We start from the raw sequence: 26743 nt of genomic DNA on the forward strand, positions 1-26743 counted from the left end.
GTTTACCTTACAATTTCACTACAGTATTATTTTATTTAAATAGCAGAATATCCCAGATAGGAACATAACAGCTGCTATATAGGTCCCAACCACACCACATCTAACTGGGTGCAGACACATCTGATCTCCAAAGGACTCCATCAGTTCGGGGGGGCCCCTTGAATACTCCTCATTCATACAGCAGCAGCACAGCCTCTTTTATATTTCCCCTCTCAGAGAGAAGCTTTCTGAAGGACTGAAGTTCTCAGGAACACTCAAAGCATTTCCATCTGTAAACTGTGAAATGTAGCATATTATAAATTGTCAGACAGTTATTAACAGTTGAACTAACAAACTGGTCAGTCACTCAATAGCACTATTTTGACGTCTTTGAACATGTATAACTTGTGAGATGATGTTTCCATATGTGTTGGCTAAAACACTTCAAAAGGAGAGAGAAGTGAAGCTCAAGTGCTAAGTGCTTGAGCAAAGATTTGAATAGAGGGAGTTGGAGGAAGAAAAGACAAATGTCCAGAGCAAAGTTTATAGCTTGAGTGTTTTCTATTGTACAGTATAGAGCCTGTTTCTCCATACATGCCAAACAAACAAACACACTGATGTGATAGTACAGTAATCTTTGATTCTGACTACAAGGACATTCAGGGATGCAATGGGTGTAATATTCATTTCACTTGACACTGATGATACCTGATACCTGTTGTTGTCATGAACGTCACCCAGTCCTTGTCCTCTCAGGTGGCTTTTAACCCCTGGGTAACACATACCCAGTAGTCCAACAAACTGCTAAACATCTGCTTGTCAAAGTGGAAACCTCAAGTAACATGAACAAAATAGATTCTCATTTTTAACTGACTTTGTTAGAATTTCACTGCTTGACACTGTATGTATTAATGAAAGCTATGTGTTAGCAGAACCACTGACTCGTGTGATTGCAGAACCTTTTATTCTCATAACTTTCGGTTGTAACAAAACTCATCAAATGTCTTATGTACATTATTTAGCAACCATCAGATAATTAAGGCAAAACCCTCATCTTAAAATTCTCAGTTCACTTGTTTTTCTGATGAATATATATGCTTAAGTCAATCATTTTCAGTATCAACAAGTATACAAAAGTTACAAAACAAATTCAAAAAACACACTAATATCTCATTTCTCAAACATTGTTTTGAATACAACACTGTAATCATTCATCCAGTCCATCCAACATACAGTTTAAAAAACACTGTGACCTCCATAACATCTGCATCTTTAGAAAATACACTGCAGCCTCCTTTAACATCCAAACTATGTTACGTTCATGGGCGCTAAAGCTGAATACATCAGATCCCGTGTTTGTTAAATGCCAAAAAAAAGAGACAGAAACCTGGAGGTACCATCATCTGAATTTGACTCAAACATGTGGAATACAGTCAGCGTGCACAAAGTCAAACCTCCAGTTTACTGTCAGCGGAGCAGCTCCAGGGTTTTACTTTTAATAACATCCCATACTCTTTTCTACAATGCTGGTTCTCATTATTGTCAAAAACATAATAATATACAAAGTAATTCAAATAAAGGTACACATGAATCAAAGTTCTTCTGTGGGTAAATACTATCAATTAAGTTTGCGATATATTTAAATCAGAAAAAGGAATTTCTTTTTAAATATTAGTTTAAAAAACTCACCTTGACATCAGCTTATGACGGAGCCGATAACCACATACAGTATATAAGTTTCAAGTTTCCTTCATATCATGTGTATGTTAATAAAGGAATAAATAAACACATCATCTACATGATCAAATTCATGGCTGTTAAAACCATTTCATTTAACAGTTACATTGTCGGTTCATCAGTTAAATTTTTTGTGAACTTTTAGTACACACTTCCTATAGTCAGAGCCCTGAATAGTGGATACATTTAGTTCAGACATTAATATTCATGTGAAGAGGTCGCAATCTGATACAATACAAACTCTGGCTGTTGATAGGTCATTAAATTCAATTAATCCAAGTATACGTCATACCATGGTTTACACACATGGGATGTGTTTGTTTAACATGACTTCATTCTGATTCTTCTAACAACTGAGGGTGCCATAGCAGAATCCAGTATATCAAAATACTGTAGACACATACAAAAATATGAAGCCCCTGAATTGACACAAGCAAGTTTGGACAAAAACTTTGTCCAGTTATTCTGACAATGACAGTTTTTTTTGTTGTTGTTCTTTTTAGAAAGAAACATGTTAAGAATGTATCCTTATCCAATTTGTTTTGAGAAAATAATTAGCAGATTAATGTATAATAAAAAAAAAAAAGATAAAATCATTAGTTGTAGCCCTAGATCTCAGTCAAGCTTAAATGGCTTTCACATACTTCATGGCTTCCTCAACTCTTTCTCAAATACTTCAGAATATTTACAAAGCCTTCACCCTTCAAGAAATGCTTTAATCATAGCACACAAAATGCTATGATTTACATTAGGCTATCATATCATGCTCCTTTCAGTTTCCTTGCATACTGTATATATTTACACACAGCCTGTCTCATTGTCAGTGACTGCACCTCCAGTCACTCAATCTGTCTGTGGCTCCTGCTGTCAAATATCATCGACCTCCTCTGCGGCTGGTAGAAGCAGCTGGTTGACGTTTCCAGCCTCTGTCCACTTTTTGGAATAGTCATTTTGTTTTGAAGAGCGATCCCCTCCGGCGTCCTGGAATTCTCCGTCACCTCTTTAGAAAAGACGTTCACTGCTGACGTGTCGTTCAGGCTCTTGATGGAAGAAAGGAGCCTGCTGTCGTCTCCTGGCGGAGGATAATCCATGATGGGAAAAGGAGGGCTAAGCAGGATGAGACTTTGAGGTCTCTGCCTGTTCCTAAAGGAAGGCCTTTGTAAGAGGTTCCCTCTGTTTGGTCTGGGGCAATCTACAAACACTTCCAGACTTGGCGGGTGTCTCCTTGTGATGACCGGTAGCTCTGGAGTAGATGTTGTCTTCATAGACTCAGCAACATGTGGGTGTTTTTGGTGTTTAGGGGCAGGCTCTTTATTCTCCAGCTCCTCCTTTAGATCTGACAACATCGGAGGAGGTGCAACATTGCTTTTCTCTGCACACGTTTTAGGATGTTCCTTTTCTTCTTCCTTCGCTGTGTCAAAATCCTTCTCATGTCTCAAGGGAGGTATCTGACTGTACTGCACCTTCGGAGGGACGACTGGCACAGCTTTGGCCTGGCATGTTTTTATCATGAAGGCTGTTCTCACCGATGAAACGCTGACTGGGGCTGAATTTCGACGAAGAGGCGCCTGCCGATCACTCAGAAACAACTCCAACTCTGAGGGCAGCCTGGTGTTTACAGATTCAGAGGAGGTCAGTAATCCTCTCTGACAAGAGGAGAACTCTGATGAATTACGGTTCTGCTGATTAGAAATGTCTCTGATGCATCGATGCCCCAGGTCTAAATTAAGTGAATAAGGTCTGTGTTTAGAGAAACAATTTTCCTCTCTTTTCTCTGCCTCATAAGACATCTGTCTGTAAAACCTCTGAGATGACACTGTATTCTTCTGTTTCGTTGTGCTGCATTTTGCTGTGTGAGGTTGTGTTGTGTTACTGCTGTTCACACTGACCCCTGACGGCAAATACATCCATTTCATTTCTGGTTTGCTGCTGGTAGTCTGAGGGATGTTTCCTGAGGAGTGTACAGTGCTCTTAATGAGAGACTGTTTGTTTTTATCAACTGAAAGAGATGAAATCTGAGTTTCCCCACAAGAGCCGAAAGGCGATAGCTGGTTAAACAACTCCTCCACGTCAGGTGAGTGGAGAGGACTGGTAACCCACTGCTTGTTGGAGCTAAAATCCTCCCAGGGTTCCACCAAGTCTAGCTCCTCTGAGTTTCCTCCACATCCTTCATCGTTGTCGAGGTTTGGCAGCTCCAAGGTGTGACTCCTCTCCTCCAAACACACTGACAGTCTCTGAATAACCTCCACCTCCGGAATCACATTCTTCATCGCTCCATCACAGGAGACGTTTTTGTCTCCTTGAGGAACTTCGCGTTTCTCATCTTTTTTGTCGGTATCATCTGCTCCTGAGAAGCTTTCAACAGTTGGAGTATCCTCTATCGTCAAATGATTCATAACTTTATCTAAACAGGTTTCCTTCAAAGGAAGTTGACCCTTTTTGGTGTCGTCTTTGTTTACCGGTGTGCTTTTTAGATGCAGCTTCTTTTCTTTCTTATCCACCATGTCAGCAGCAGCTGTGTTTTTGTGAAGAGAAGATGAGATGTCCGACTCTGAAGGCTGTTTCTTTGCATAGTCCGATCCAGTGGTGATTACGTGATCAGTCAGAGAGGTATTTGAAGAATGCTCCCTAAATAACAACGACAGAGACGGAGAGCTGCGGCTTCGTTTTGACTTAACATCCATCGTTAACCTCATGCCCTCGCAGGTGCTCTTCGTGCCGAAAACAGGTTTAAAAGTCTCATCCAGCAGGTCAATTTCAGGTTCAGTTATCTTCAGTTCTTGGTGGAGGTCAGACCACAGTTCTTTCCCAGTAGAAGATCCCTTGTCCTGAGAAAGTATAAAAACAGGAAGGATTAAATGTAACTGAAATGATTCCACTATTCATTTATAAACCCAACAAACAGAATCACCCCTATGTGATGGTTGGAGTAGTTTTAGTCTGTTTATCTTAAAAAAACACAAACTTAATTTGATTATTAAATCAGAAAACTTAAGCCCTAATGAAAGATAGCATCTGCAATTATGCTCAGGTGGAAGCACAACTACCTACATGATTTACCAGTTGCATAGTTATCTGCTGGTTGTGCACTTCTTTCCCAGGAGATGGCGCTGCATCTTTGCCTTCTCTTGCATTTGCAGGGGACGCTGGTTCCAGTTCAGAAGTAATCATCCCTCCTTGACATTCTTGCACCATTTCCTTGCTTGCATCTGAATACAAAAATTTGTTGTTTTTCATGACATTCTATTACACATATTTGACTTATGTAACATAACAAGCCATTTTAAAATGGGATAAAGTAAGATGTCCTTACCCTTTGGCGGGACTCTGGAAGTCGTCTCCTCTCTGTTTTTCTTCTCGGTTCCTTCCTGCTTCCTGGGTTCCAGTTGGGGGAAAGTGTTGCTCTTTCCACTGTTGCTGCTCTGCTCTGAGCTCTCTCTGCAGGGTTTTAGAGTAGCTGCTTTATCCTTGGCGTGCCCCCTGCATGGCGTGCTGTTGGAGCTGATAACAGCTGACACACGCAGCGGTACAGACACAGCAAAAGGCTCAGATATGTTGACGACTCTGCGCTGATGCCTTGGCGAGGACTCCAGCGGGAAGAAGCTTCCCGGGAAGGAGGGCCTAGAAGAGCTGTTGTGGGAGGAGCCCGAGTACAGCATCCTCCTGTTTTTCGGAGAGGTGGGCTTGTAGCCGCTGAGGTCATCACCTTTGAACACCTTCAGTTGCTCTGGCAGTGATTTTTGAGGGGGTGCAGAGGCACCTGGTGACCCCTTTTGGTCCATGCTAGAGCTCCAGCCACCTGTTGCCCCGTCACCTCTCGTCCCTTTAAACTCCCAGTTTTGGTTGTGTTCACTCAAATCATAGAGCGAGTCAGATCCCAGCGTTCTGGATTTTACATCTGGAGAGAAAACGCTGCCGGAACCACCAGCTGGACTGTTGTTTCCTGTTCTGTCATCATCTGCGTGGTCAAATAAGCGTTAGACTATCACGATAATTTAACTCTGTGTTTAAATTAAAGTATCTAAGATTTAGCCCCACCTGTTGGTAAAGAGCACAAGGACTCCATGCTCCTGGATGGGCGAAGAGCTGCTTTTTCTGTCAAAAAAACAATAATATTATCACACTTTGACAAAATATTTGAAGTGTCCGGAGGCTGCAAAAAATAAACAAATCTTGAAATTTGAATTAAAAATGTGTATATTCCGTTAACATTGTTAGCTCATTGTTAACTCTCCCGTTGGACAATTTACCTGTCCCTTGTGCTCTGATTAACACACTGCCGTTCCGGCTCAGTTTTCCCTTCGAGTCCACAGACCGTCCCAGGTTGAAGATGGACTTCCATTTCTTTGATTTGCCAGAGAACTTTCTCCTAACAGACAGACCGAGATGATTAGGCGCAGTGCTATCCCACAGCGTGTTCTGACAGTAATACATGCATAAATCGTACATGCATCAAACACTCTCAATGAACTGAATCAAAATCAGTCATACTTGCTGTCTGATATGTCTATGACGGTGTGGTAGAGCGTGGCAGTGCTGGTATCAGGCAGACTGTTCTCTCGCTGACGTTCTTTATGCACAGGATGGTTTGGACTTAAGGAACGAGCCTGGGCTTCTTCCAGGCTCATCAGTTTCATCGGCCCACACTGGCTACTGATCGGGAGTGTGGCATACTTCTCCACACACATCAAACTCGGTCCTGGAGAAGTATATTAAGTCAGTGTTTTTCTGTGGTGAATTAGCAAATCCTTTACAAATATGTTGGATGTAGTACCTTCTTTGGGTTTGATTTGCACAGAATCACTGAAGATCTCCTCTGTGTGGTTTAGAATAAACTCAACCACTGACTGTTGTATCCGCACCTGCTGGAAAGCCATGTCTCCATTACTACATGACGCCTCAATGTCTTTAGATCTGTCAAAATAAGAGACGACAATGAGAAATGCTTCTTTTTGTCTTATTTTTAATGTATGCACATTTTCCAAAAACAGTTACAGAAATCCATGACAGCATGAATACTTTGAAGTTGAAGGAGCAAAAAAGTAAACATTCTTTTTTTTTTTTGACAAAAAAGTATCACAGCATTTCCTATCTTTGCAAGTTTCTTTTAAATGGATCAAGTGTTTCAGGCACCTGTGAAGCTAAACTCACCTTAATAGATTTGGAGCCCAAACCAGGGCCAGGTTACGTGTATGCATGTTTGTCTGGGAGCTTAAGGTGGCAAGGTGGGCCAAGTGCTTAGTAAGGTACTCCAGAGTCCTATGGAGAGTTGACGGACACTTCTTGTCACATTTATTACAACATTATGTAAAACCTGGCAACCAAGACTGTCAATTGTACAATTGTCTTTACTGCTGAGAGTGAAAAGGGCTGAAGTTCACCTGAAGTGAGGAGTCGGCAGTTCTTTGACGACCCCCCGAATGCGTATAAGTCTCTCATGATCCCCCTGGACCAAGACTGTTTCCTGCATGTAAAACAGACAGATGTCCGTGTCAAAAACATTGTATGTTGTAACTGTAGGGTCAAGCTAGATCCCATACTGCATGGCCCTGCAGACTTCCATCAAGTCTCCAAACCCAGTTATCCCTGCTCAACAAATGTAAACAGACATGCTAGAGTGCATGCAGTCAAACTAATGTGATTGAGGCCCATACAGCTGAGCACGTTAGCTGCATTTGTCACGTGTGAGTTCGTCAACATATGTAGTTGTTAAAACGTGCTCTTGCTCAATCTTTTACCCTTATGTCTTATGGCCCGAAGCTTGAAGATTAACTTCAAAATGACCTTTTACATTCTATCAGTTAACATTATGCCAGATCAATCAGGTGTTTTAATCAATAATATACACAACATCAAGCACTCAATCAGATCCCGCTCAATACTCGTGCTGACAACTTGGCAAGAAAGGGAAACTGAGATTTCGTATGTTTTCATATTACACCATGTGAGGAATTTACTTTTCCTAAAACTCTGGAGTACTGCACTTTTCAGGCACAAGCAGCACAAGATGTATGAATGCCAAGGTATGCTAATGGCCCGTCAAGGTACACAGAAAGCTACACAGAAAGCATGAACCAGGTCTTCCAGTTTGGTATTCCTGCTGCTCTCTAAAGTCTCTTTCACAGCCAGAAAATGCTTCGCTCTGGTACTAAATGTGGAGATTGTGTCACCCCAGATTTGGCCACACAGATTGCCAGTTCAATTTTGAACTGATTTCAGGATCTCATTATACTTTGAATGTTTTTGTTCTTGCTTCATTAAACCTTAAACTCCCCCCTGTGATCCAAAAGGGCCAGAAACAAAATGTTTTAATCTTCAAATCCTGCAGTTATATAGTGCATCCGAACAAATTGTTATTTACCAGAAAGGCACTGGCAACAGGGCAGCCCACAAAAACACACACACATATAAAATAAAACCGATCATAATTCAGTCTCTTACAATCAGTTTTGTCATACAGTATATAGAGGGACATCTTTTTATGATTATGGGCAGCAAAACTACTTTTAATAACGAAGATGATGAATGATAATAAATCATACTTTTGTTTAATCACGTACTACAGTATGTTCGTTTCTTACAGTGTAGTTGACATCTGTAAATGGTACAGTATTCTCCAGAGAAGAGATGACAATAGCTGATCAATAGTGAGCCAGAGAGATGAGGTCACACTCACGAAAAATGGTAAAAAATAACGTCCTTATAGTGCTGACACAAATATACAGAGGGACCATGTGGAATAAATGCTACTCATTGATGTCCCTTTGTTGGGGTTGCCATTCTGTCTGTCACTAATTACGGTTTATAAAGCATGAATCTGCCATCAAATCACTTCTAGGGAACACAGGATTTTTTTTCCCCACTTAAGCAAAACTGTAAATGTGTGTACTTACAGTGAATTTGCTGTATAGCTCATATGTGAGCAGAGGATTGGGTAGCTCCCTGAAGAACAGCTTACATAAGGAACCCACACAGTGGATGTCCTGGAGGTACACTTCCTTTGTAAGGTCAGGGCACGCCTCGGAGCAGAATTCCTGCCTGCACACACACACACACACAACACACACAACACACACAACACACACACACACACACACACGCCACACACACACACACACACACACACACGCGCACACACACACACACACACACACACACACACACACACACACACACACACACACACACAGTTAGCTGAATGCTTCGATTGTTACCACCCCTTCTAACTACGGTTACAGTATTTGGCTTGTTAGATTGCAGTCGACTTAACATTGTTGTGGCAAAAAAACAATGCTAAACAAGCTCAATAGATTTTTGTAAATTAAAAATAACCATGACTATTTATTTGGCCTGCATGGGTAAAAAGAAGTAGCTGGACTATAGCTAATTGTATGGGCATGATTTGAGATAACTTGAGATAATTTGATTTTACTGAATAATTGGAGCACACAGGACTATGATGATGTCTGATATATTCTATGATGTGAGGTTTTTGATGCCTCATAAGCATTACTGTACGTGTTGCATGTGTACCTGAGACGCTGGATATTTGAGGTGACCCCCGACAGTCTGTAGATCCCGTCCACAATCCCATGCTCCTCAATAAACTCTGCGCATTTCTTCAGAACCTGAGGAACTGAAGTTAAGAAGTTATATTAGTCATATACTTTTAGTCATACTGGACTTTATGGTCACATTAAACCTTAAAAGCAGGAGAAGGAAACAACTGTATGCAGTGTTTTAGTGGTAACAATGCACATAAGGTAGACTTCATGGTATAGGGTTTGTTCCACCATGTCTGTTTTCTATTCCTTAGGGTCGCTGATTGTAGGTGGACTTTGACAGGAAGTTAAAAATGGTTTGTTTGTTTCAGAGGAAGGTTGACACACCCAGTCCTTGTAGCTGGTATTACTTACGACATTTCCTCTAATAGAAAACGGCTTTTGAAATCTTACCACTAACCAACACAGCTTTCTACTACAGTACATCACCTTGTGTGCAGGCTGCACTTTAAAAAAAAAGTCCCATGCTCTGATTCAGTCTGACCACAACTTCCCTTTAGCTAATACTGAAACTAGCAATTGACTGCAAATCAGCATAAAGTTGATCTGAACCTGAATGTGACGAATTTTTTATTGCATTTGGATTTCTTTTCAAATGCAGAGAATTAAGATCAGCAGTCTTCTAACTAGTTCTGTGTAGAGTGTGCATGAAGCAACATACTGGTACTTAAAAATACTAAAAATCAAATGTTGATTCATCCTGGCTCAGTATTAATGTTAATTAATCAATCAATGTTAATAAATCAATAGTTAATATGACATAACTGCCTTCACATAGATAAAAAATTATGTGTTACAATAAAGTTTCAGTTTCATATGCTGCCTTACATTTCTGAACCTTTTGGTTGTATGAATGAACATTATTTTATTCCATGATGTCCCAATAATTAGTCTTTCTATTACTTTTGTAGACTTTTACATTTTAACTACAATCTTGTTTCCATGTCTCTTGGTGTTAAGTACAAAATGTATCATCTTGCAAAAAATTCATCCTCCACAAAATGAAAGAATAATTTCGGCAATGGTTCATTTCTCAGTAATCGCTGCAGACACCAAGAATCTGCTATGTACATTCTCATCTATTTGACTTAATGGTACTTTCAGTGACATGTCTGTGGTCAAATAAACTCTGGAGTCTTCGTTTAGACTCGTTGAGTCTCTACACTGAGGGAAGATCTCTGATTGAGCTACAGTTTGAACTGAATTTTAGAGATACTTTATGACATAAAGTTAAATCAATGCATGGTGGTGAGGAAAATTGAATTCAGAATATGACTCAGTCCCAACACAGAGTCAACAGATGTACGTTATTTGTTTCTGTAGTAATGTTAATGTTCCATTAAACGTTGAACATGTAGCTGCTGCTCAGTGGTTGGTACTACAAAAACCCTTAACAGCCCTGCAGTGTTTCTTTTGGTCAGGTTTTATCAACATATTTTATGGTAACGTTGTAGGTTGACTTAAAAGGTTTGGGGCCAGATTAAGTAAAAAGCAAAAAGATTAAGTTTGTGTATTTCCTCTTCCAGATGACTCATGTTTGGGTATCAGCAGATTTGGAGTTGCTTTTCAGAAATTATTGTAGTTTTACATTGTCAACACAAAATACATGTTATAAACAACTTAACATAATCACGATTGCTTTTGTCTGTGTGAGACAGGAGCTGTGAGTTGCATGCCCTTTTTACGTGCAACGCAGAATTTGTATTGATCACTCTCTATTGCTCATTTTTATTTGAGATCTTTCAATGTTAATCTTACAAACGTTAAGGATCAAGAGTATTTTCTCTTTTTAAAGACTTCTCTCACAAATAACAAGAGATTGTATATATATATATATGTATATATATAATATATCAGTGTGCAACTTTGCATTGTTGTCGTTTGTGCAGGTTGGATAATAACATTGTGCTGGATTTTTTGGGGTCTATATTTCAACACGTGGGCATCAGGTACACTTTAATACCATGCTAACAGATTCATTTGGTGGCGGTCACGATATCTAAATTTAACATCTACTTTGTGTCTCTGTTAGTTTGTCGGGAGATTCCGGTTGTTTCCAAAAGCAGTAACAAAGTAATGCACTAACAATATAAAAACACAATATGTCTGCTGGACATCCATGACTGAGGGGTCCGACCCAAACCTCCTCCCTCTCTTCCTGCACTGAATGCCCCGCCTTCTACAGAGCGTCCACTCTATCAGGTCTTCCTTAAAGGTAACCTTAACACAGCTATTCATACGCCTATGCACGTGGGATACATGTCTTTTATGACATATCATGGTGCTCCGGAATAAAGAAATCCCAGATGATGGTTGTACCAAACAAACATACAGTACGATCAGAACGAAAAAATAGGGATACAATATTATAACCTTCTCAAACAAATGACCGCATATTTGAATATTTGAGGATACATTTTGTTTCTCTTCTGTCTTTTTCTTGACTCATTATTTTCTCTCATCCATAGGCAGCAGCACCGCCCAGTCTTTTGTCAGAAACAAAACCATAGGAACTATAGTCACCATAGGAAAATTGACACAAAAAATGTTAGAGCCACACCCAAAGTCACAAATGACCATTTAATGCAGCCAATGTGTGAATGAATGGCCTTGCTCCAGTAAATGTAACACACATGTATACCTACCAGTCATGTAATCTTTGAACAAACGTATTTTGTTATATAAAGACACTTTTTTTGTCTTTTCTGTCTGTCTTTTACCACAGGATATATAAAAACGGTTATAATAGCTATAATAATCTAGGAAATGACTAATAAACCTCAATTTCCATTATAAATGGTATCTTTTACATACGAGTCAAGTAATAAATGAAGGACATTGTGTGTAGTTTGATCATAGCTGCTTGTGAAAAAGTGTTTCCAAGAAAGCTACATAAAACGTTTACCATCTTGTCCTGAATTCTGGAGATGTTCAATCAGGTCACAGCCGAACGCATTTTCACTTCCTTTCTTTTTGGACTTCTGCTTAGTCCCTTTATTCTTCATGTGGCTCCAGTTAGTAGTCCCGATGATTAACACAAACAGATCCTTGGACGCACAGCGATCGATCCATATGACCCTGAGAGAGGTTGAGTTTGTAGGTCAAAAAAGCAGCCACATAGAAATCCCAGATATCAGCTCCCAAAACTCTGCATCCGCTCACATTCTGACTAACCACACTGTTGGAGGCTGAGAGCAGAAGTGACGTCACATTTTGAACTTTAAGTCCTTTTAGAGTGTCATAACTTGAAGTGATGATCAAAGAAAAGTCATGGTGTGAGTGTTGCTTGGCTGGGACGTGGCAGTCTGCGGTTTTATCTCTGAAGGATTTGCAGAAACAGCATTAGAATCGGTTGGTTTCCTGTTGTTTTTTCACCCCCAGCCAGTCTCTCTCTGCTCCTTTTTTTTATCTCCTCCTCCTTTCCTTCATTCCACACACTCTCCCCTTTTCACTGGCTTCTCTGTAGCTGAGGAAGCATATCAAGAGAGGCAAATCCCCTCAAGAACATTAGTTTTTTATTTTTTATTTGATTTCCACTTTGAGATTTTTCAAATATTTTTATGTTTAGGAATGGACTCGTGGCAGTGGTGTGGCAGGGATTTTTGAAATGTTGAGACTGTGTAAAGGGGAGGGAAGTGAAGTGAGGGGAGGAGAACAGCTGACTTCTGTTTCTCTCCTGGTTTAGGAATTACTGACCTCCTCTATCCATTTTTTTTTTCATGTGCCCAAACTTGGAGCTAACGGGAAAGCTGCTCTCTGCCTTCCTGAATGCTCCCAATGTATACAATTTCCTGTGCAAAGAGCCCGGGCTCGAAAACAAAAACAGACGGGTTCTGAAGGAAGAGGGAAGTGGGAGGTGACTGAAGTGAGGGCCTGAAGGGCACAGATGGGAAATGGGGGGGGGGGGTTGGAGGGTGTTGGGGTGAGGAGATGGACGACACACATGGTTCTCGTTACTAACTGCTACGCGTTTCATGTTTTTCTTTTTTTTTCTGGACTGCAAAGACAATGAATGCATTAAATGTATAGCATAGATGTTAGTCTCGTAAAGCAAATTATGTTTTCATCTAGTACTCTATGTATCTTTGTTACTTCCTGTCTTGAGTAAATGTAATCCAATTACATCTCTGCACTCCCTTAAGAAAGATCATAACAAACTTCCTGGGTGGTGATGATATAGTCCTCATATTTGTAACAGTTTCACATGGAAAATTACAGATCCTAAAACCTAGATTCCATAAATCGAGGACTGATATTTTACAGCTGTAAAATACTGAACTTTCCCTGGGTGATAATTTAAAACCTAATCACTAATTGCAGTATATCTGTTCTATGTTAACCCCTGTTGGACCACTGTCAAACCACCACTGACTGCAGCGATTTACTGCACTGGAGACTTTTTTCAAAATTTGACACAAGAACTGAAGGCAGAAAAGTGCCTCTATGTTTGGCTGGGTTTGGTTGGATGGGTTGACATCCACACTGTCTAGTCTTACTAGCCTCATAACTACGCAACAACTATGGTTTCCAAGTCACATTTTAGCTTTAAGAGCATATGAAAGCTTAGTATACAGCAATAATTTGGGGGCAGTGGGAACAAGCTGTAAAACAACACAGCCAAATGATCCCCTTTAAAGTTTATATGGCATACTAGTTTGCTAACTGGCCTACTTACACATCCAGCAGAGAGACGCATCATGTGTACATTTCTTTTTATGTAGAAATCTCTGTTGTTGTTGTTGTTGTTGTTACAGGGGTTGGATTTTACCACAGAGTGAAACCGTTTTCTTGGCACTGTTTTGAATGGTTTAATAAACCAGTTAATATGAGAACTTTACTCTTGTCTCCGAATCGCAGTGGAAACTTACATTGAGCATGTGTATACAGAACTGTGAATAAATTGATCGCCGAATTTACACAGCGCACTTGACATTGGTTTATCTTTAGCCAAGAAAACGCATTCAAAACAAGTTGAAGGGCGGACACATGAATCTGTCATTATAGATATGACTACATTATTTTGACCATGTGTAAAAAGTATGAATATTGTGTCAGAATGTGTGCGTGTGTTTCTATGTGTTGCTTAGCTGTGTGTGGTGTATTTGGCTTTCTGCATGACTCTAAATATGAGCCACTGTATGAGAGGTTCTTGTGGGTACTATGAAATAGAATCCTTCCAGCGCCCCTGATGTTCACCAGCTATCCGCTAACATTGTCCCATGTTTAATGCCAGGCAGTAGTGTACAGTGGGTTTATCAGAGATTTTTTTTTGTTGCTAAAAACAGCTAACAGCGGCCTAAAACGACACTGATGAGAGCGATGTGAGAGAACCAAAACGATAAACTTGCAGGCCAGAAAACCAAAACAACAAGCTAACAGACCGAAAACTACAGTCAGGTGATAGTTCTATGTGGATTCTTCACTACTGACTCCTTTCACATACAAGTAGTCATTTTATCATTTGTTTGTATAAAAATGTTCATTAAAGCAGTTTTAAAGCTATAGTGCGTAGATTCTGTCGCCCCCATGAGGAATTCTAAGTAATAACAACAAAACTGTCAGCGCGTCCACATGATTCAAGCCTTCGGTGATTTAACTTTGGGAGAAAAGTGGAGTACTATGGAGTTATTTTCACCCAGAGGAAACGTAAATTCCACACAGAAAGGACGCTGAACCTTCGTGCTGTACAGAGGTACCACTGAGCTGTCCTGAAATACAGCAATTAAATAATTTGACATGGTCAGGCATTATTAATTTAAAAAAATAGTTTACTAATACTAAAATAGTTTAAAAATACTTTCCATCCAATAGTTAAATCTTTTAAGAACACATATGAAGTAATCCAAGTTTAAAGCACAGATATATTGCTTTTCCACTTATGCCACTGGTGAATTCCTACACAGGAACAATATATTACACATTGTAGGACCTGAGGAAGAACAGAATTTAGCTTATGCTGAAGCTAATGGGGATCCAAATAAAACAAACGAACACATTGTAGGCACCGCTGGCAGTTTAACATATTAGGACTATTTTGTAGAGTAGATCATAGTGTTCTGACTTGCAGAGTTGATATTGTTGTGCTTGAATGTCACATGTGATCTAGATGACTGGGCCTGGCCGTAACAAGACAAAGCTTTCTTTCTGCACCATAGGAAGAGGAGATGACATCATTTTGTCCATACAAAGCCTCAGACATCCCGCTCTTTCTTTGCACGGTTTAAAAAAAAAAAGAAAAGAAAAAAAAAGGTCTATGCTGAGAAGACATTTCATTGTATCTATAATAAGGGGTAATTCTTTACTTTTTAGTACATGTTCTTCATGTCCTCAGAGGGATGCAATGTGGAATTTCTGCAACATAATTTAGCTTCTGCTTAATACCAGAGAGTAGAAATCACAACATGATGTTTGGGATGCCATAGTCTATATTCACACTCAGTATCTCTCCTCTCGCTAATAATAAGTCCCAGAGGGACTAAACTGCTTTTTAAGGGAGTGTGTGTTTGTTGTTGTTGATTTTAGGTCAAACAGTTTAATGAGGAAAAAATGTGTTTCAATTTGTCATTTATGTATTTTATATTTTGAAAATTTGCTTTCTTTAGCGTACATATGGTTTATGGTCCATGCTTGTGCTGTGGGTGACATCTTCCCACATTTAAACCAATAGACTTAATTGGGTTGTTATTTTGTTATCGTGATGAATTCAGGCTACTGCTGTGCAAATTGCCTGGCAATAAAAGCAATCTTTCCATAGTCAACAAGGACAAGTTTTCTAATACTGGATAGTGTGCTCTCAAGGCCCTCCACTGGTCAGATATATGTACTGCAGGCTGTTGCCATCTTGGTGCCCATTATATGCAATACACTGTTCCATCATAAAGTAACATTAATTCCATATAATATTAATACAGTGCTATTATTTATGGTACTTTACATAAGCACAAAGAAGCTTTTTATAGGGTTTTGTTTTATCCTAAAACTATCCACAGAAAGGCATATATACAGTGGGGAAAATAAATATTGAACGCGTCAACATTTTTCTCAGTAAATATATTTCCGATGGGGCTATTGGAATGAAATTTTCACCAGATGTCAGTAACAACCCAAGTAATCCACACATAAATACAGAAATCAAAACATGTATGTCCATGACAAAAGTTATGTGTAATAAAGTGGAATGATAATGGGAATAAATATTGAAAACATGAAGAAAAAGGGGTGTAAAAAGGCATGGGAAGCCAATGAACCAGATGAAATCTGTCAGTATTTAGGAAGCAATCCTGCCCCTATTAGTGCAAATTAATATCAGCTGGATTAGTTCTAATTGATGGCCTATAAAAACGTTTCTCGTTAACGAGGTGTCACTCAAGAAGCATTTCATGAAGGGTAAAGGAAAGAGCTGTCCCAAGACCTTCGAAAGCTTATTGTAGAAAAACATACGGATTGCATTGGTTACAGACGAATATCTAAACTTCTGAAAGTTCCAGTGAGCGCTGTTGGGGCCATTATCCGGAAGTGGAAAGAACATCATTTCACCATTAACCGGCCACGACCAGGTGCTCCTCGCAAGATTTCTGACAGAGGAGTCCATAGAATATTTAGAAGAGTTGTCGAAGAACCAAGGACCACTCTAAAAGATCTTCAGAAAGACCTGGAAGAAGCAGGTACAGTTGTTTCAAAGAAAACAATTAGTAATGCACTCAACCGCCATGGCCTCTATGCACCCACACCACGCAACACACTACTGCTCAAGAAAAGGCATGTAGAAGCTCGCTTAAAGTTTGCTTCACAACATCTGGACAAGCCAATGACATACTGGGAGAATATAATCAGGTCAGATGAGACCAAAATTGAACTCTTTGGCTGTCATAGCATACACCAGGTTTGGAGGAGAAATGGCACTGCACATCACCCTAAAAACACCATACAAACAGTGAAGTTTGGAGGTGGGAGCATCATGGTGTGGGGCTGTTTTTCAGCATCTGGCACTGGCAGACTTCATATAATTGAAGGAAGGATGAATGGAGAAATGTACCGTGACATTCTTGATAAGAATCTGCTGCCATCCACCAGGATGCTAAAGATGAAACGAGGGTGGGTGGACATTTCAGCAAGACAATGATCCCAAACACACAGCCAAGGAAACTCTCAATTGGTTTCAGAGAAAGAAAATCAAGCTGTTGGAATGGCCCAGTCAATCACCCGACTTGAATCCAATTGAAAACCTCTGGAAAGAAGAGGTTCATACAAGATGCCCCCGGGAACCTTCAAGATTTGAAGAGTTTGTGTGGAAGAATGGGCAAAAATCACAGCTGAGCAATGTGTGCGACTAGTTTCTTCATAGAGGAGGAGTCTTGAAGCTGTCAAAGGCTTTTCTACTAAGTATTAAATAAATTCCAGCAAGTGTGTTCAATACTTTTTCCCTGTGTCATTTCACACAACTTAATTTATGGACTTATTTATTTCGATATCTTTGTATGTGTGGATTACTTGGGATGTTACTGACATCTGGTGAAAATGTCATGCCGATAGCCCCATCAGAAATATCTTTACTGAGAAAAATGTTGATGCGTTCAATACTTATTTTCCCCGCTGTATATACTGTATACTGCCATATTTAAGTGCATATCTTATTAGATAAACCAGAATTGTAGTGCCAAAACTGTAGATTCTTGCCCTTTAACACAAAACCATGAGACTATTCATAATAAAAATACTATTTATTGTGTTTTAAAGAGAAAATAATCATATTAAAAGTGAAATGCATAATCTCCTTCTCTGACATGAGCTGGGTTATCCCATCAACACAAAACATGACAAATCCTTCCAAAATCAACATACAAACATTCAAAACAAATCAACTAAATGACACCCTCTGCTTCACTTTGTTATGCAATGATTCATATTAAGTACAAATACAAATAAAAAATGTCAGTAAAATGTTTGATGCTACAATATTACCACAATTTTCTTTGTTGATCATTTTACAAAATCTTACAGGTGTAGTTTAACAATATTTTTACATGTAAAGGTTTTCAACCCAGAGTAGAAAAACAACCCCTAAAACATTCATTTGTTTGAGATGCGACCATGAATGTATCTCCCAAGAGCTTTAAAATGGCTACAGCATACTGCAGATTTAAAAGTGATCAGTTCATCAACAAGGTGACATTTAGAGCAACCTGTAGTTATTATGAAGCTCTAGTCTAACAGTTATGAATATGAAAATATAAAGGAGGAGTGGCATTGTAGTTAGTAATATTGCTCAGTCTTGAAAGATGTAAGATTTGCTGGTCAAATAAATAAAGAAAAAAGTTGTAACATATCGGCAGCTACACTACCCTTAAAATATAAATTAAGTAAAACAATAATTATTAATAATTTTTAAACAAATGTGATATTAGTGTATCTGACGATTTCTAGGAGGGATGCAATAATCAAAAGCATAAGTATGCAGATTCTTCTAGACCGACATTTCTTCACATATGATAACAGAAGAAGTTATACTGATCGGTCTCAAAAGACTACCATTATCCTAAATATGTTAAGGTAATAAATAAGAGTCCACCACCCATTAATTCCAGTTTACAAACCAAGTATGTAAGGGCCTATATATATATATATATATAAAAAGTATAATAATAATAATAATATATCATTATTATGGCTCATAAAACTACTTTAGACAAAACCCCTGTTCATCCAAAGATGGCCAAGGTTATTAAGTTCTGGAAATAAAGCCATTTGGCACAGGGCAGCACAAGCCTTTTCTTTAGTGTAATACTAAATATACTAATACTAATGTAGGTACAGTAGATTCAAGAGCAGATGTTTACCATGCCTACCAAATCCTAAGAGCAGAAAAAGGAACTTCTAATAGTTGACCAATATCAATATGATAGATTTTCACAATAACATATTTCAATTGAATATTACTTGATATGATCAGCCCTACATATATTATTATTGCTTTCCCTTCAGTTTTTCCACCTTCTGCACACAAAGTTCCTCTGTTATGTGCTGTATAGTCTATATCAACGGCGTTCCACTTCCAGGATTGCTCCGTTGCTGCCGGAAAATCCGCCGGATTTCAATCATTTAGGCCGGATATCCCTTCCCTTGGGCCTTCTTTGTGATGGCATTTTAAACTCTTGTCGATTTATGGGGACTATGGTTACACGTTTTCTCAGATCTCTGGAAGGTAAATCAAGACAGCTAGCTAGACTATCTGTCCAATCTGAGTTTTCTGTTGCACGACTAAAACAACTTTTAAACATACACGTTACGCCAAAACAAAGTACTTCCAAGCCTATTTTGCAGCGGCACCGCAGCTTTTCTCCGGTGCCTAGCACCGCACAAGACGATTGTGATTGGTTTAAAAAATTGCCAATAAACCAGAGCACGTTTTCCTCCCATCCCCGAATGCTATGTGGAGTAGCCAGACTCTCCTCCAGCGTGCTTTGGAGGAGGGTCTGGCAAAGCGAGACTATGTGCTGTATGACTGATGCAAAACTATATTGTCCTTCTATACTCAAAGTAATTATGTTTGCTTTTTTTTAATGCACTCACTTTATAACACAGAGCAGTAATATTACTGGCAAGTTTTAGATGAGAAGACCTCCGAAAATGAGCAATTTAAGATTACTAGGATTTAATTAATATTATTTACATTGTCCTCCATCAACAAACACGAGAAACCGCAGATGCTTTATATTGTCGGCTTTATGTCTGTGGTCGTCTCGTTAAAAAAACTGACCGTAAATAGATGCATTTGACCTAAAAAAAAAAATGGATGTTAAAATTTTTTTTATTGATCTGTGTCTAAAATAAACTAATTACATCTACTGTAAAACAATAAACCATGACAAGTCTAAAGGGGATTATACTTTTTTTTTTTTATAAATATAGGTACTGTAATGGGTAGGCATTAGTTTGCTATAAACTTATAAGCTAATAGTATTTCAAGGCTCTGTTGCTGTTAGTTTGTTTTGTCCTTGTCCTGCCATCTACTAATCCAAAATCAATTACTGCATCTTTAATGCACATTACTCTGATGAACGGATCTACTTAAATCAGATCTTCTACTTCTACGTTTGTGATATGAACATGTCAGTGTCAATGAAACACGTCTAGTAAGCTATCAAACATTTCATTGCCTTGAATCAAACCTAAACATTAACTTAATCTTCAAGGCTCTGCACACCGAAGGGGTGTTCTCAGTTATCGCCTATCTGATTAGAATTCTGGGAAATATTTGAGGTCTCTACATGCTACGTGCTACTAGAAATATTAAAAACGTCCCGCCCTGCTTGTGTGTAGGGGCTAAAGAAAAAGTAATTGCAACAGAATGAAGCACACAAAATACACATTGTCAATGTGTGCATGTTTTTTTATATAATATTGGCATGTTTTATGCTGTACCATATAATGTAGGCCAAATAATGAGGCATATGCATAAATTAATTGAAGTCTGGCAGCTGGATGTCAGCAACTTATTTATTTGACCAAGGCCAATCATTACTTGAAAGAAAAAACGGTTTAATTTTTGTACAGGCTGGTCACAATATGAAGAAATTAAGGCAGAAAGTATGCAAAAATGTGCAAAGATGTAGTTGCCATCTTAAGTCTGATATGTAAACTAATCAAAACAATGTGCATTTGTGTGCTTAATATGGTGTCTTTTACACACCACATAGTAGCTTTTCTGCACTCAATGGCCTAAACATACTATATAAAAATATTTTGTAGTCACAGCAAGGCTTACGGTTTAAAATCTCAACTCTATGGCTTACCAATGTCCACAGTCACATTCACATAAAGAGGGAGCCTCTCTACCAACATAGTCTTATATGAGCAGCTGTTCAGTCCATCCTTTCTCCATACCTGCGGTGTTCGTCCTAACAATCTCATCCTGGGAAACAAAAAAAAGAATTATTGAAGAGATTACATTTGCAGCACGACTCTGGATGCATACATTTAATTAACCAATAATGTGCTAAAACACAATATCCCTGTCTCTGCATTTACTGACCTGTCTTTGTTTATTTCATTGCCACTGTCCCGTTTGTGAAACACCATGGTGTAGCGAGCTACATCAGCGGGTGGCCGCACAATCTTCATTTTCTGCAGCTCAACTCTGCGCGAGACAACAGACCCACATGTATCAGTGAATCAATTAAGGAATATACTAAATCTGCTCCAGATGTGATCAAAACAATCACTTGATACTGTTTTCACTTGCATCTCACCTGATGCGAAGGTCATCATCTTCTCCGCCCCAACCCCAGTAAGTGTTTGAGAATCCATTCACTTGAAGAAACTGCTCTTTGGTCATAGCTGTGACTCCGCCAAAGTAGCCTTTGTAACGCAGCCTGAAAGTGGAAGAATATGAAGAAAGATTACAGTTCTTTCTTTATAACAGAGCTTTCACGATAATGTCAGGCCTGAGGAGACTGCTATCCATTAATATTGTGTTGTTTATTCACAAGGGTAATATACTGTAAAGTGCAACTGCTGACTCATGACTTACAGTAAGTTTACTCTAAGTCATATGCTTACTTGTATCCTGTGGCGTTCCGGCCAACCACCAAGTGTTTGGGCTGCTTGTCACAGACATATAAGTTGTGATCGTTTTCAGGAACCAGGTCCACATCATGGAAGATGAAGCACTCCCAACTGTAGTCCTTCAGTGCCTCCAAATACCCGACATTGAGTAACTTGGCACGGTTAAACGTTGCATCACCAGCCTTTAAAAAACAAAAAACACAATAAAAATTACAATTTGCTGTTGTCAGTTCAAAGTTCAGTGAAGAAGTCAGTGTTCGTATGTCTCATAATGCTTTATCCATTGAAAAAAATACATCTATTGAAAAAAATGTAATATGTAGGAGGGTCAGAGCACAGGGTCACCTACCAAACAGCTGCAGCTCAGAAAATTATTCAATGCTGCTTGTGAGCCAGTTAATTAATAACTTTCATTGTAGCAGTGGCGTAATAACATTCACACTATTATAGGCAAATAGACTGCTTAGCAGGTACATTTAAAAGGAGTTTAACGTGATTTATTCCTGTTGATTTTTTACAAGTAACCACCATGAAAACCAGACACTACCTCAGTATGGAACCAGATGATCACATAGGAACGGCAACATTATAAAGCATTTCATACCAAAAACTAATAAACTATTCTGGATAAATATTTTGCTTTATATTTTGGACACACAAGTCCAAACACTGCATTCAAATTATAAGATAATTTAACCAGAGCTTCTGACACACTTTTGATTTGCATGAATCTATTTTAGCACATTGGTATAACCTTCTGCCTTGGAGTTACTGATAATGATCCTTTCTTTTTCAGAGTACTGAGAACATTATTTGGTTGCAGATGATTTGCCTTTGGTATGTGAAAATGTTTTGCCTTACTAGTTTCTTCTTGTTTTTCAGCAGCAGTGTAGTTTGTGCATCACTGAACATGAGTGGTTGCTTTAACAAACTCTTTAAAGAATACTGCTGACTGAAACGGATTTCAGTTATTTAGAGTGAAACATTGAGCAACTAGCCAGTTGTTTGGTTTTCCTTGCCAGTTGTAAGGGTAACTGTGCATAATGTGGAGCGTGTATACCTGCTGGATGACATAAATGGCGTAGTGTAGCTGCTGCCTCTGCAGAAAGGGGTGCAGGTGGTGCAACAGGTACAGGAGGTGTCTCTCTCTGCTGCGATGAGGGATGAGGATTGCTACACTCTGCCTCGCTGTGCAGTCTGAGGGCTCGTACTCGCCTTCAGTCACTCCTTTGTTGTCACTCACCACATCCTTCAGTTTCAGAGAGGATTCAAAGGACAGCTTCAGAGCTCCCTCTGTGGAAGTTCACAAATTCAAACAGAAATCTGAGTGTGATTCATAACACAATAAATGTCACATTTTCAAACTATTTAATTTTGCTCCCTTTTTGAAACCTATACAGGACAGACAACATGTAGCACATACAAACACAATTCACAAGTTTGTCCTTTGTAATCACTATCTGTTCAAGGTGACATCGCAGATTAATGATTGGCACTAACTCTTGTCTGGTTCGCTACATACAGTGGCAGTTCAGTTATCTACTCTGCCTTTCTTTCATGTACGCGGTCACGAAGTCAGTGGGAAAGTGCAGAACTTACAGGAAGGAAAAAAATAAAAGACCAAACAAATCAATGCGATTTAGCAAGAGCTCGGGCACCATAAGCAGATAGATTTTACATTAATCCTGAGAAACCCGGCTAAATCAAAAACATATACACATTAAGTTGGTCACCTCTTTAAACTGCACTTTGATGTATACTTACTCAGCAACGGTGACTCCTGAGGGCATTCTACTTTCGGGGGTGGAGTATTCAAGAGATCGGGTGCCTCTGTCCAAGTGTTGAGTTTATCCCTCAGACTGTCTCCTTTGACAAGAGTTTGTGGTGTGGCGGAGAAAACCCGGCCAGGTTTCACTGTTTCGCCTGAAAAAGTTGCGATCCATGCGAGCACTGAGAGCAAAAGAAGGAGTAGTACAAAATATTTCCCCCTCCGCAAAATCTTGCACAGAGGCGATAAGAAGCCCATGGCTGTGTAACTGCGCTGATATGAAACAGTTGTTGCAACTGTAGGTGCTATCACTTAGTAAGATATTTCCACCCTGCAGGACATTTCAGCAAAATTACTGACAGCCACAGTTCCACTAACCGGTCATCCCATGGCGATGAAACATGCTGCAGAACTATACAGTGAATCAAGTATATGAACACTGTAAAGTAAGGTTAAAGTTATTGGTGAAAATCCATCGCTGAACCCTCAAAATCCAGTTTCAGGAGGTGAGGCCAAAACTTCCTCTGTTCTCCAACAACTGTAGATTGATTTTGAGAGAAAATATGTTACTGCCAAGAACGGTTGTCATTTTTGCATCATAATCACTTATCTTCTCATGCCAAACTACACCCTGACAGGGCAGGTTCTAGTTTTTAAGAGATATCTCCATTACTTTCCACACAACAAAAAACAAATGATGAGGTGTTAGTTCCTCGTTTCCTTGATTCTGTTACACCACTGAAAGAGCTTCCTGAATGGTGAAACCGAAACCACTCAGGAAGCTCTTTCATTCGTATACACCTGACTTTTTCTGTTCCTCAGACAAAGTTTAGTATCACATTGCAAACCCTCGCCTTTCTCCTGACTTTTACTATTAATCTATCAACTATCCAACGCTTATTTTAACTATTGATTAATATTTCGATTACTTGTTTTGTCCGATCAGCAGTTCAAACCAAGATATTCAGTTTACAATAATGAAACAAAATCTACGTTATTGGCCGTGCATTTCCACACTGTAACAAATACGACAAATATAATACATCATATCAATATAAAATAGCAAGGCAACGCTCCCCAGGTAAAACAGAGAAATGTAAACACCATGAGCAAATAACGTTAATGCATTAAACTAACGTTAGTATAGTATTCATTGTCAAGTATTGGCTGTTGGAAAACGTATTAAAGAGTACAACTTTGGCAATTTTAGCTTTTTTTCCCCACTACGATTGACAGTGACAAACTATCAGCTCTGAGCAACACCATGATATCTAGCTAACAACGTTAGCGTTACTCACGTAAAGACGCATGACTCTGTTTACATCGCTGACAACTCCGCCTGATTACTGGCCATGTTTTATAACAGTAAAAGATCACATTTGTTTCAAGATCTGGCTGCAGCTGTGCCCAGATGAGCAGAGTTAGCGTAGCTAGCTGTTAGCTACCTGACGAATGCGGAGAGTTACGGCAAATTGGTGTACAAGTTACATTTTAGCATTAGGCTGACAGTCGCACAGCGTCGAGCCCAAACAAAATATGGCCTTATTTCAGTGAAACGCAAGCGAGTAGCTACTTTCCTTTCCTGATTTTAGAGATAAGAGTGGTTTGGCCATCTTACCTAGCTAGTAGACACACCATCCCAGGAGCAAACGACAACACTGTATCAAACAAACATAAAATACATAATACTTCTGCTGGATGTATTTCACAATAAAAGCTTTCGCACTGAACTGTGGGAAAATGCATGCAGAGAAAACGGATTTCAGTAAAAGTAATTTCTTCCCATCAAGTAGCAAGTGTATCTTTGTTTTGCAGTTTTGCAAGTGATTCATTAAGCTCATTAAGCTGACAACTGTGATATATGGGTATAACATCCTCAAAATAATATTCAAAAGATTTTCAAAAATGTGTGCCGTATTCAGCAGATAGCTAGGCTACCTCAAAATGTCTGTGCATATCTATTTAATTCTACTGAAACTGTGAGATTCACAAACAGCAGCAGCCCCTTGATTTTGAAGGCAGCATCAACAAACAGGATGTCATTGCTTTTTATGCGTGGCTTGATGAAGCTCAAAGCATGGTACATGTTTTGTATGGATACTTCTGTTGTGTTGTTTAGAAAAAAAAATAAAAATAATAATAATAATAAAAGGCACCACAGGCTTAACATTGATTTCCATATTTTCCAACTATTTTGCCCCAACTTTATATATTATAATTACAAAATAAAGTTGGTATACACTACTGGTCAAAAGTTTTAGAACACCCCAATTTTTCCAGGTTTTTATTGAAATTCATGCAGTTCAATGTCTTATTGTACTCTGAAATGAAAGAATAGAACAAATGAACAATTTAAGTTAAAAAAGAAATCATGGAATCAATTTATAAACCAAAATGTATTCTAAATTTTTGACTCCTCAAAGTAGCCCCCTTTGGCAGATATAACAGCTGAACACACTCATGGCATTCTTTCTACAATGGAAATCAAATATTCTTCAGAAAGTTCTTCCCAACTCTGTTGCAGAAGTTCCCATAAATGTGTGGCACTTGTAGGTTGCTTTGCTTTCACTTTTCTGTCCAGTTCATCTCAAACCAGCTCAATGGGGTTTAAGTCTGGTGACTGTGCTGGCCACTCCATGTTTTTAAGCTTACCATCTTGTTCTTTTTTGCTAAGGTAGTTCTGGCATAGCTTGGACTTATGTTTTGGGTCATTATCTTGCTGTAGGATGAAACCCTGACCAACTAGGTGCATACCAGAGGGTACTGCATGGCGCTGCAAAATGCTGTGGTAGCCGTTTTGGTTCAGGGTGCCTTTCACTCTGTACAAATCACCGACCCTGGATCCAGCAAAACAGCCCCAGACCATCACGCTTCCTCTTCCATGTTTGACAGTTGATGTCACACACTGAGGAACCATCCTTTTGCCTACTTGACGGCGTACAAAAATCCTGTGTGATGAACCAAAGATTTCAATTCAAGATTTTCAATTTTTGATTCATCAGTCCATAGCACCTTCTGCCAGTCTTCAGTAGTCCATTGACGATGTTTCTTGGCCCAGGCAAGCCTCTTTTTCTTATTCTGACGTCTTAGCAATGGCTTTCTTGCTGCAACTCGACCTATCAAACCTGCAGCT

The 26743-nt window shown here is 39.1% G+C and overlaps 2 protein-coding genes across 4 annotated transcripts; both read right to left on the reverse strand.

Moving 5' to 3' along the window:
- Positions 1-924: 924 nt before the first annotated feature.
- On the reverse strand, positions 925-12804 carry arhgap31 (Rho GTPase activating protein 31). 2 transcript variants are annotated; one of them, XM_039778185.1, is made up of 12 exons: positions 12184-12804; positions 9250-9352; positions 8610-8754; positions 7098-7180; positions 6868-6975; positions 6491-6630; positions 6208-6415; positions 5967-6085; positions 5755-5811; positions 5030-5674; positions 4777-4925; positions 925-4544 (listed from the first exon to the last, which is right to left on the reverse strand). In XM_039778185.1, the coding sequence occupies exons 1-12, from the start codon at positions 12281-12283 to the stop codon at positions 2556-2558; spliced, it is 3846 nt and encodes a 1281-aa protein (XP_039634119.1). In that variant the 5' UTR covers positions 12284-12804; the 3' UTR covers positions 925-2555. The 2 variants fall into 2 exon arrangements, with proteins under 2 accessions (XP_039634119.1, XP_039634118.1); XM_039778184.1 differs by having other exon boundaries at positions 4768-4925.
- A 5175-nt stretch (positions 12805-17979) lies between these two features.
- Positions 17980-25304, reverse strand: b4galt4 (UDP-Gal:betaGlcNAc beta 1,4- galactosyltransferase, polypeptide 4). Of its 2 annotated transcripts, XM_039778131.1 has the most exons (8): positions 25229-25303; positions 23989-24148; positions 23607-23792; positions 22903-23135; positions 21837-22024; positions 21527-21649; positions 21310-21414; positions 17980-21189 (listed from the first exon to the last, which is right to left on the reverse strand). In XM_039778131.1, the coding sequence occupies exons 2-8, from the start codon at positions 24011-24013 to the stop codon at positions 21060-21062; spliced, it is 990 nt and encodes a 329-aa protein (XP_039634065.1). In that variant the 5' UTR covers positions 24014-24148; positions 25229-25303; the 3' UTR covers positions 17980-21059. The 2 variants fall into 2 exon arrangements, with proteins under 2 accessions (XP_039634065.1, XP_039634064.1); XM_039778130.1 differs by having other exon boundaries at positions 23607-24148; positions 25229-25304.
- Between the last annotated feature and the right edge of the window lie 1439 nt (positions 25305-26743).

Source organism: Perca fluviatilis, chromosome 16 (genome assembly GCF_010015445.1).
Source record: "Perca fluviatilis chromosome 16, GENO_Pfluv_1.0, whole genome shotgun sequence".
NCBI lineage: Eukaryota > Metazoa > Chordata > Actinopteri > Perciformes > Percidae > Perca > Perca fluviatilis.

Coding starts and splice junctions, on each gene's coding strand:
- arhgap31 (XM_039778184.1), bottom strand. CDS start 12,283: ATGAAGAATAAAGGGACTAAGCAGAAGTCCAAAAAGAAAGGAAGTGAA. Junction 9,353..12,183: donor CCAGAATTCAGGACAAGATG/GTAAACGTTTTA, acceptor TCTTAACTTCAG/TTCCTCAGGTTCTGAAGAAA. Junction 4,926..5,029: donor TTCCAGAGTCCCGCCAAAGG/GTAAGGACATCT, acceptor TTTTGTATTCAG/ATGCAAGCAAGGAAATGGTG.
- b4galt4 (XM_039778130.1), bottom strand. CDS start 23,868: ATGGGCTTCTTATCGCCTCTGTGCAAGATTTTGCGGAGGGGGAAATAT. Junction 23,136..23,606: donor TCAGGAGTCACCGTTGCTGA/GTAAGTATACAT, acceptor GAACTTCCACAG/AGGGAGCTCTGAAGCTGTCC. Junction 21,190..21,309: donor AATGAAATAAACAAAGACAG/GTCAGTAAATGC, acceptor TTTGTTTCCCAG/GATGAGATTGTTAGGACGAA.